The sequence below is a fragment of the Gossypium arboreum genome, chromosome 13, assembly GCF_025698485.1.
Source record: "Gossypium arboreum isolate Shixiya-1 chromosome 13, ASM2569848v2, whole genome shotgun sequence".
Lineage (NCBI taxonomy): Eukaryota > Viridiplantae > Streptophyta > Magnoliopsida > Malvales > Malvaceae > Gossypium > Gossypium arboreum.
The window spans coordinates 109,338,824-109,350,216 of record NC_069082.1 but is presented as its reverse complement, the minus strand read 5'-3'; the positions used below and the strand labels follow the sequence as shown (position 1 = coordinate 109,350,216).

The window sequence follows — 11,393 nt, the reverse complement described above, 5'->3', positions numbered from 1 at the left end:
CAGTATTCTTCTCCATATTTCTATCACTACACTGTGACCCGTCAGCTTCTCGCAACCACCTACTCACCACCGTATTCCGTAGTCTTAACACCGCACGCAGTGATAAATCCCAGCCAAAGACAATTTTTAATGGCTCAATTTTAAGACGAAAAGGACAGTAACTCTCACCATGCCCCAACTTTCCACAAATGAAGCAAAACAGGCTTAACTTTTCATATTTAAAACGAGCATACACAGTCATAGTTTTCCCAATCTGAATCTTTTTTTTTATACATTTTAATGGGGCAGTTACATCCAAACAAACACAAATGCGCATATATTTTTGAATCCCCAAAACTGGACTGGAATTATCATAATCAATCCCCAAACCGTTTGGCCATAGCTTTAGTCATTAAGCCTGAAGGTAATTCATGAACTTGTACCCAGAAATTAGTAAAAGTTAACGCCAAATCTAATGGGTGTTCTCCCTTTCGAACTCTTTGCAGTATAATCAAGTGATTATTGAAGAACCACGGCGTACCAGCAACTACCATTTGGACATCAACATCATTAAAAAATTGGAATAGATACCGTTTGCCTCCTAGATCCGTGATGCAAATCCCTCCAATTGGATGCCAGAGATCCGCTATAGTATTACGTAGAGAAGGAAAATGAACAACACTATCTGTTAAGCAGCGCCCCACTAAGCAAAACTGATAGTTCCGATCTACCACCGCTATTTCCTCTTGGAACGCCTCCTCCTCGTCATCCAATAAATTCAAATTGGCTAACTCCTCCTCCATGACAGACTTCAAAGCAGAACCTCACAACCAATAAAAAAAACTGAAGTATATAAGAAAAGACAAATCAGAATCAAACAAATAAATAGGACGGAAAAAAGAAGAAAATTGTGCCAAAAGGCAGATAGAGAAAATCGTGCCAAAAGGTAGACTTAAAACTCTAAATGTCCTCTCTTTTATGTAATTTTTAAATGGAAGGTAGATCTGAATTCTTTTTTTATAAAATTGCAAACATAAATTCACTCTCATCAAATTCCTTAATTTCAAATATTGATGGTATTGCAAATGGATGTGAACCAAGTGATTTCACATATCCAATTTTTAAGCAATTTTAATTTCTTATTTATCCAATAATTTTTACAATTTTAAATAATTATTTTATCTTTTAAATATATATATTCTTGATTTTTTCAGTTAATAATTAAATATATTAACAATTAGCATCCCATGAGATAAGATATCTATTTTGTTTTTAAATCATTGCATTCATTTAACTATTTTACCCATTTATAGTTCTAAAACTATTGATTTTTATAACATAAATGAAATGTAAATTTCAATTAAAAAGATTGGATTTAACTTATATTACATTTTATAATTTCATACATCTACCTTTATATCAATTTGGTGTTTTAAAGTTATAAAATCATAATTTATAAGGTAGTTTTAACAACAAAATACACCATTTTTTTGTCACCTTTTAAGAGCATGACATCCGAATTTGGAAATGAAAAAAAAGGAATGCAGATGCATAATAAACCCCATCCTCATTTTAAAGTTATCACCGACTTCTTCCACTTTTTATATTTACCTTATTAGTCCTTTTCATTTCACCATTTTCAACATTTTCGAATTTTTTTCTCCATAGTTACAATTACAGTCCCTAATATATTAACAAATTTTAAAAAGGTGTTTTTCTTTTTACAATTCAAATAATTGTGCAAATAATGCTTAAAATTAGTAAAATTAATTATGAAATTTCCAAATTTTCTTATAATAAATGCATTTCTTACAAATTTAAAATAATGGCATTCTACATATTCAATAATACTATTAAAATAAAAACCCTACAAACTTTTTTTTTTTCATATAATTATTTTGTTTTGCTTTTTTTTCTCTAAATTTTATTATAATAAATTGGCCTCATTTTTCTCCCTCACATCAACCATTTCCTTCTTTGTTTTTCTAGTTCACTTCACATATCTTCTCTCTTTCCAGTTTGTAGATCTAATTTGTGAGTATCTTTGTTGTCTTCATAAGTTGTGATGGACAGATGACGGCACCTATCGTTCGCTAAAAGTGGGTGACTCTTTGTCAGCTTCTTAATTTATTTCTATTTTGAGAGTATTTTAAAATAATAAATATTTCACGAGTCGATTTAGACTCGTGTTGTCTTAAGTTTTATATGTTTCTTGTTTGTTTTTCCATTGTTTAATAAGTTATCAATTTTAAAATTTTTTGTCTGCTCTTGTAGCACATTTTTTAGTATTGCTTATGCATGTAACCTTAGTTGTACAAGTCATTTTAGGAATGTTTTTGTTGTCATCCTCTTTAGTTTGGTGAATGCTCGATTCTTTTGTCGATTTTTGCTTGTCGCTTTAGACCATCTGGAGCTAATTTCCTTAACGTATTAAGTGCTTGCAATCACTCCGGCTATGTCATGCTTGAGTTGTGACAAAATCAATTGTCAATGTATCATGATATTTTATTGATGCTGAGGCTAAAGCCTTTGTTGTTTTGATAGAGCTTGTTCTTCATTATCTACAACAAGTATTTGTTATTTTTTTCCTGAGTTGTATAGTTCCATTCACTAAATGAATTAATGAATTTACCTTTTAAAAAAAATAATACTATTAAAAAAAGAAAAAATATTTGGTACACTTCTAATGGAGTTTTAGACTCAAAAATTAGGTTAAGAGGTTGATGAGATGTCTATAAAGGAATAGTAATATATTAAAAAATATTTAAATAGAAAGAGATACCAGACAACTTTTTCGGACTATTTGTAGAACTTAAATTGATTTTCATCTCTTTTGCACTTACACATTAGTACAAAATTTAAATTTTATTTCTTTACCTATTAAATTAAATTATGTTAATTTTCCAAATAATTTATATCATCTATTTCAATATATAATGTATGACATACTAAAACTTCAGCATTTAGGAAAAAATGTTTTTATTTTAAAAAATTTCTTAATTACATTTTTAAAAATCCGCATATAAATTTAATAAATGGTGATAAATAATTATTGTAGTGTAATACATTAAAGTACAACCATTTTATAAATAATAACAAATAATTTGTAATGTGATACATTTTAACTTCCATAAAATCTAAAATTTCAATTAGGTATATGACGGGTAAAAAAATTAGTGTTTTATATTATATTATTTTTTATATATTATGTAATTTAAAACACATAATAGATATAAACATTAAAAATATTTAAATTTTAATTTAATTAATATGAGTATTATAAGTTTGATTACATTAAAAATATCACCCTCCAATTGAGTTTAAAAGAGCTTAGAAGGTATGCTCCCTGATTACCTCTAACTATTACCTCCAATTTTATGATTAAACACAAGCAAAACCCAACCAGCAAGGAAATTCTATAATTAAAAAAAAGAAAAGGGAAAAGGAAACTTAAAAGTTCCATTTCTCTTTCAAAACCCGGATCCTTTTAACACTAATAATTATTTTCTAATCAAAAGCTTAAAAAACCCTCAAAGCCTCGACCTTTCCCTAGAAAACCAAACGGTAGAAAACAACTAGAGCTGATCACTGCTATGGTTGTGATATAAACCAAAGCGGGCCTGTTTTGTTTATTGTTTTTAGCTAAACAACAATGGCGGGGATAGCAATATTGCTAGATCTATACAGGAAAAACCCAAGCTTTTGCTCTCAAGAAAGCTTCCACTCTTCTGGGTTCTTCTCTGCCTCAGCTGCCGCCGCATCAGCCGCCGCCACCGTCGTTGCTGGAACCCCTTTTGCCTCCAGGTTCCTCTTTGGGTATGTTCATATCCGTGTATTTCTGTGGTTCTTTTGTTATTTGCTTGGTTGACAGTGGTGATTAGCAGAACCATTTTGGCTGTTGATGGTATTTAGGCAAACGTATTAGTGGTCCTCTCATCGTCCGTATGTGTATGCACGAGTCATGACTGAATTTGATGCTCAGTGAACAGTGATAATTTGATTGGACTGGATAATGGTTGTTCATTGAATTTAGGCAATTGGGTTTTTTTTTTTTTCGGTTTCATATACATTTTTCATGTGTACATGTATTATGTATTTTCTGAAGGCTACATGCCTTCATCTGTGCCTGTAAGAATGCCTGTATTTGCTTTGTTTATCGGTAAATGGACAGCGCTGAGGATTGGGTTTATGTTAGGATAGTTCAATAGTTTCAGATTTTGGTTATTGTTACTGTACTAGGCGGCTCCTTTTGTTATAATTGCTTAGTAAATTATTGATGTAAATGTGTGACATGTTTGTGCATAAATTTGACACTGTTAGCCTAGTGATTCTGCTGCAGTAATCCCAAGGTTTCTCATTGTGATGCTGCTGCGGCATTCCCAGAAGATTACATTTCAAATGTACAAAGGTTATCTGAAGATATTGTTAAGAATGTTAAGAACTTAAAAAATGATGCTCTCAAATACGCTGTGAAGGAGTATAAGGTTGAATTGAAGCCTCTTTATTCAGCTTTTGAGTTGAGGCCATTTGCTATGACAACTTTGAGGTCATTTCTGATGTTCTATTTGCCTCTGTTGGAGCCTGCCACAAATGTAGAAGAGGATGATGAAGATTTCCTGCAGGACACTCCTAAAGAACAACATGTGGATTTAGTTGTTCCCTTTAAAAAGTCGGTGAAGCAAATAATCCGTGAGGTGAGTTGTTTTCTTTTGGTCTTTCCCTTGATATCCTGAAATCTGCAGATTGCTTGATACTGTTCAACTGCCTCTCTCTTTATTGTTCCTAGCTTACATGAAGTCTTCTTATGTTCTTTCAACAAGTGATAAGCAAAAAGCCAGATGTTTGTATAATTCATCAATGTCAGCAATTAAAGTTAATAAACATATACGGAGTTAATATTTACACATGACAAATATGTTTGGTTCTTCTTTTAGTGGTGTTCATCAAATCTAAGCTCCAGACCAAAGTCTTTTTGTTGTAGATTGTTGGATCTCCATATTTGAACCACATTGCACTCCAGTTGAGACAATCGTTTTCTGTTTTAACTTTTAAGGAATATCTGAACTTCATTATGTTTTATGACTACTCAGACCACTGTTGTAACGACAAGACGGGTTCTTGAAAGACTTGCTGTTATTTATGTTTCACAGCGCATGGCATGGAAACTCCTTAAAGGTACTTTCTGTCTGTTATTCTGCAAACTCATGCTAGTGGGTCAGTGGTTGTTCTTTATCTTGCCTGTGAATTAAAAGGGAAAAGAAATGCTGTTACTCTTACTATTATAATATCAATATTCTTCGAATATTGAAATACATTTCAATATTATTCAGTGTTGTTAAGGGCATAAGGCGCACTCTAAGCGCCAAAACCCTTATATTGCCTCAGGCACAAAGTGCAAAAATAGCTCTAGCCTGAGTGAAGTAAAGCACAATATGTATATGTGTGAGTCCTTGTATGTATCCGTATCCATATGCATGTGTGTATTTGTAAAGCTTATGGCATTTAATAAACTCTAAAGTGTGGTCTAGTGTATCTATAAAACATGGTATTTTTTATTAGTCTATATGCATGATTTACTTATGGTCTATGCCTATAGTTGAATACTTAAATATTAAGAAGTTTGATACCATCTCTTTCTAAAAGTTCATCTTATGAAAAAAGTGAAATAAAAGAAATTAAATGAGGCGTCCTTACAGAAAAACACGCCTAGGTTAGAGGTGTGTGCTAGTTTAAATGAGCCTCGCCTGAAAGGGTTTTAGGTGCTTTTGTTGTCTAGTGCTAAGGTGCAGGTGCCCCTAGGTGCACACCTTGACAACACTGATATTATTATTCAAAAGCCTCTTTCTGGTTATAGCTATAAGCTGCTAATGATTTTGGCTACATAAACAGATGTTCCGAAATCAGCTGTCCGGAAGTCCCAAAGGGGATTGCCTACAACAGTCTACTTCTTCAGAGTTAGCAGAACTACTTTTCGAGGTCAATACCATTATATGTCCTCCACTTTATTGTATGTAGTTTCTTTAGCTTTGTAACATCTTTCCTTTTCCCCCCAATATCTATTCAGGTCACCTGCTTGGAGTTGTGGCAGCGGCACTTGTTCAAACTGGTATTGAAATCTACCGATGCTTTTGTCGCAAAACAAACTCTGAAGAGAGTGATGAACTCAACCTAACAGAGCAAACTAAATTTCTTGGAAAGAAGATTTCTGATATTACCATCAGGTGTGGAGCATCGTTGGTATTTGCTTCCATTGGAGCTGGGATTGGTGCTGTACTTTTCCGTCCTTCTGTTGGTCAATGGATCGGTAAGTAAGCCAGCTATACGGATTGGTAATAGACTAATAGTTGCCTGTTACTGCAACCCCAAATTTGTTTTCAAGTTTTAACATGTCTTACAACTGCATCATTTTGAAGTAGGCATTTATTTTTACAGGCTGTGCTGCCGGAGACTTGGCCGGGCCAATAATAGTATCAGTTTGCCTGGAGAAAGGTTTTCATGTGAACCTCTAGAGCACCTTCAAATTTCACATTTGTATTTTAGTACACCTTTTCAGAGAATTCAATGAAATTTTACCAATAATAACACTCTTCATTGTAGTTTGGGTTTTTTGGGGAGCAGAAGTGATTCTCAAAATGCTAATCCGAATTTCTTTTTCCCTTTTGATGGGGGCAATTCTCTTTATCGGTTATTTAAACATTGAACTTTTCATAGCACTGTATCTGATAAGTTTTGATGTTTCATTTCTTAAAGGCAAAAACATGTTTGGGATTAAAAATAAATCATGTTTTGAGAAGACAAGTGGCATTACAGCATCAGTTGAATCTGACGTTTTGTCCAAACCCATTTGACGTTATTGAGAGCAAGTGAATTGCGTAATAAGCATTGAATCTTGTTTTGGCAGGTTCCTCTACTTGTCCTTACTTAACAAAGTTCTGTTCGTCATTTTAAATTAGATTCCAGATCTATGTCCATCATATGCGTATGATTAAGCCACTTAAACAATTTTCTATCTTCCCCTCCTGAAAATTAGCTCTGTGAAAACCAATAAAATGCAAATGATGACAATTGACAATAACCCGACAGCAATCTAGGTTAGGAAAACCCATCGATACAGTTTGATTTTTTGTTCTCTTGTAATTAAATCGCACACCACAATAACCTAGTACAAAGTTAGTCAAATTAACTCTACAGAGGTAGGTATTCTCCTTTTAAGGAGTTCCTTCTTCATCTCATTTTCTTTAGGAAGTTTTTTATTTCTTTGTAATAATACATTTTACTGAAATAAGCATAATAGAACATGTTGGAGCACATGCTCCTTCAATCCTAGGCTTACATGCGTCTTATAGTAATTAAAGAGCATCCGACCCCCCTTCATCTTATGAGGTTTATCTTCCAACCTAACTCATCCTTAAAAAATGTGTAAACATGCTCGCAAGCAATTTAAATTCAGCTTGAACGAAAATGCAATTGGATCATCATTGTTAAGTTCGATATCTTGATGGTTGACCCGAGTAGTTGGCTTCTAAGCTAGACTATTAAGATACTGGTTTTTAACACAAGCTACTATAATTTTCTTTTTCAATACAATTAATTACATTAAAAAGGGAAGAGAAAAAAGTAAAATAACACACGAGTCAAATCCTAAAATTTAGGCCAACATAACTTAAACCCCTCAGGGGTTATCACCGAACGCGAGCAACTATGACAGAGACTAGAGACAAACTCTTTGTATATAAAAAGGAGAAGACTAGAAACAAACTTAATTTGATCTACCTGGTTCAATTCTATACTAACAAAAAAAAAAAAAAAAACTGCTAATGTACCAAATTTGAAAATTATTAGTTCAATTGTCCCAAATCATTACCACAGCAATCACTCCAACACCTAACAAGACAGCCAAGAACTTGTAATGAGGTTTGTCAACTGAAACTGTCTTATGGGGCGTATAACCTTTAGATAGCAAATGGTTTATGGATACATAGATGAACACTCCACAGGCTAACCCCATTGATATGGCAAATATCCAATCAGCCATAACACCCTCTGTTGTGGCATCGAGTATGATCCCGATGGCTACACCAGCCGGACTCGATATGGCGAATGCGAACGCGTAGGCTATGCATGACAAAAATGGACGGTCGGGGATCATTCGGAGCAGTGCTATTCCCATTCCAATGGCTGCAAATATCTTATGCAATGAGATTATCCATAAGGCTTTCCATGCATCGGCTTCGGTCTCCGTAACTCCGATGGCAATGCCTTCGAACACCGAATGGAAGCACAAGGCAACTATCAACAAAACACTATCCCCGAAAGAACTCACAGATGAGAGCGATGAGGACCGTTCACAGGCAGCGTCTGTCCCGGTGCCTGTCCCTGCAATTTAGGCAAGAAGTGAGGTGAAAAGGTAGAATAATGAGTATATATATATATATATATAAACAATTTTCTTACCATGAAGCTCCAAATCATTAGTATGACAGGATGAACCCTTTCCCTTGCCATATACATAAGAAACCACAGAATCAGCCACCATTGTGACTAAATATCCAACACAAGTCAACATAAAAGCAAAAGGGTATTGTTTAGTCGTCAAATCCTCGAACGTTTCATTAGCATCACTCAAGAAATGCATTATTGCAGTCCCCAAGAAAACCCCACCTGCAAACTGAGTTCCCAACACCAGAAAACCCTGGTTCCATTTAAGAAAATAGGGCGACACCCCACTAATGAAGGTCCCTACAAACACGAGAATCAAGCACCAGATCTTGACCAGAACCAAGGATTTAGAACGTAGGTTATGTCTCTTATTGCTTGCCGTATCATTATCATCATCACTGCCGCCATGGGAGGTATCAGAGAGGAAAAGAGAAAGGTATAGGAAGAGGAAGAAGAGAAAACTCGACACTTTCATTTGAAACAAGTTGAAACTAAAATCTGGGTTTTCAGTTTATCGCATGTTAAATAGATTATATAGTAATGCTGTCAAAAATAAAAAAGAGGTTATATACAGAAAGAGAGAATAGTCTGTAGTACAAAAGAAAAGAGAATGACTAACTAGAAGGAATTTTTTTTTTATGGAGGAAATTAAATTGTATATTTTAGGATAGTAATAATATAATTTTATAATTTTAATAGTTTATATTTTTAAATTTTTTTAAGTTATATTTTTATAATTTTTAAAGTATTATTTTTATAATTTTTATTGAGAGTTAAAATATAATTTTATTAATATAAATTTAAAATTTTATAGATTATAAATGAGTTTAAATAGAAAAAATTTTATTAAAGAAGAGTCAATGCCCGTGTTAACCTTCCGGACGTCGCAACTACACACTAAAAAGTGAAAGTTGGTATTTTCCTTTTTCATTTCTGTTAGGACACCAGATAATGAGGCAACAAATAAACTCAACAAATTACTATTCAGTATTAAATAAAAAGAGGTTCAATAAATTATTTACTTCCAACAACGAATGATACTAAAATGATTTACAAACTAATGGAATCCCTAATTTAAAGGAGTTCCACAAATATAGTAAAGTAAGCAAAACAATAGTTGGGATGCGTTTTAATTGAAGGCCTAAGGCCATAGGATTAGAGGCGGCAAAAATTTGATCTCTTTTAACAATTACCACTTTCAAAATTTAAATTTTCATTTTTTCCTTAAAAATATAACATTTGTTGATTTAGATTATATTTATTATGATTAAGCATTATTAATTTTATTTTTCTTCTGGGAGATTAGATTTTCTTTTTCTTGCAAAACGAAATATAATTTGAGGACAAAAATTACATCATAACAACCTTAATTATTACTTTCTTACATGGTTCTCAACAAAAAATATATTAATTTATACAAATGATTTCGACTTACAACATAATATTAAATAACTCCAAATCCACCTCAATTAACGTTACTCAACTTCAACTTTACTAAACCAATAATTTATTCACAAATAATTAAGTTGTTAAATTATTCTATTCATTCATGCTTATCACACACTGCATTAATTATATTTGTTCGGGTCAACATTCAATTGAATCGAATGAAAATATTTTGAATTAGCCAAGTTAATAAGTCCTATTTATCATCCTATCTCGATTTGAATTTTCTTTTTCAAATTAAGTCAAGTCGAATAAATTTGTTCGAATTAAATTAAAAAATAAATAGACTATATTGAAATCTTGTTGATAATATGAATAAATTCCAGTTAAATAACATAAATACTATATATATATATATATATATATATTTGAAAACTCTTTTAAAACAAAATAAGAGAAAAAAGCAAGATAATTAGTATGATAAACTTAATTTGATAATTTATTTGTTTGAGAGATCAAATTAATCATTTTAGAAATTTTATAAAGATATATAATTTAGCATTTTATACGTTTTTAATATATATATATATATATATATATTTAATTTTTTAATTTATATATATTTATAAAATTTTTGGAAAAATATTTTATAAATATTTTGTAATTTTTTAGGGATCAATTTGTACATTTTTGAAACTATTAGGGGTCCATGGGGCACTAACACCAATTTATTATTTTGAGTTGTAAAATTTAGTTTGACTCAAATTCAAAAATTGAATTACTTATTTGAGTAATTTCAAGAAAACCAAATAATTCGATTCGATTCGAAAAAATTAATTTTTTTTCAAATTGAATCGAGCTATACTCACCAAGGTTGAAAATTTTTGATATGAAAATTTATTTTAATGATGTTGATGAATTTTTCTTTCTTTCTTATATATGTATATTGATGAAAAGAGATAGAGAAATGTAGATTAATATAATGATGGTCAAATATTTGAGGAAGAGTTAAAAGTTTTTGAAGGTGATTCATTTGAATAACACCAACAAAATACAGACAATATATGATGTGAGGAGCAATAAATTAATCAATAATGCTAACCCAAAACTAAACTACACTTTATTTGTTAGAATCAAATATTAGTCTGAGAAATAAAAGCTTGGCTTCAACATGCCAAAACTCAGTCTGTTTTTAATTTTTATAATTTATATAACATAAAATTAATATTTTAAGCCATTATAAATGTATCATCCCTTTAAGCATTTAACTCTAAATCAAAACACTATGATGAATTTTTTCAGAAAGAGCCACTTGAATATTAAGAAACAGATAAATAAAAAGATAAAATTATACTTTATTCTCCTTAAAATGATAAAATTTTAATTTAATATTTTAAAATTATAATTTTACTATAATAAAATTACAATTTAATTCGACTCTTTAAAATATTTTTCTAACCTCGTCGCTGGTTACAACCATCGAATTCAAGTTGTTACTACTAAAACGCATATAGTCTCCCCATGTTGGCATATGTTAGGCCAAAATCTATTACACTGCCTTCAAAAATTCTCAAAAACATTATAAAAAT

General features: G+C 31.5%; 2 protein-coding genes across 2 annotated transcripts; one reads left to right on the top strand and one right to left on the bottom strand.

Annotated features, from left to right (window-relative positions):
* The first annotated feature begins 3,346 nt into the window (after positions 1-3,346).
* Positions 3,347-6,777, top strand: LOC108461555 (uncharacterized). The gene is made up of 6 exons (XM_017761423.2): positions 3,347-3,795; positions 4,319-4,673; positions 5,070-5,154; positions 5,869-5,955; positions 6,044-6,283; positions 6,412-6,777. Exons 1-6 carry the CDS (start codon positions 3,632-3,634, stop codon positions 6,486-6,488), a joined length of 1,008 nt encoding a protein of 335 aa, XP_017616912.1. The 5' UTR covers positions 3,347-3,631; the 3' UTR covers positions 6,489-6,777.
* Positions 6,778-7,526: 749 nt separating this feature from the next.
* On the bottom strand, positions 7,527-8,951 carry LOC108462725 (zinc transporter 11-like). The gene is made up of 2 exons (XM_017762637.2): positions 8,434-8,951; positions 7,527-8,355 (listed from the first exon to the last, which is right to left on the bottom strand). The coding sequence occupies exons 1-2, from the start codon at positions 8,891-8,893 to the stop codon at positions 7,823-7,825; spliced, it is 993 nt and encodes a 330-aa protein (XP_017618126.1). The 5' UTR covers positions 8,894-8,951; the 3' UTR covers positions 7,527-7,822.
* Between the last annotated feature and the right edge of the window lie 2,442 nt (positions 8,952-11,393).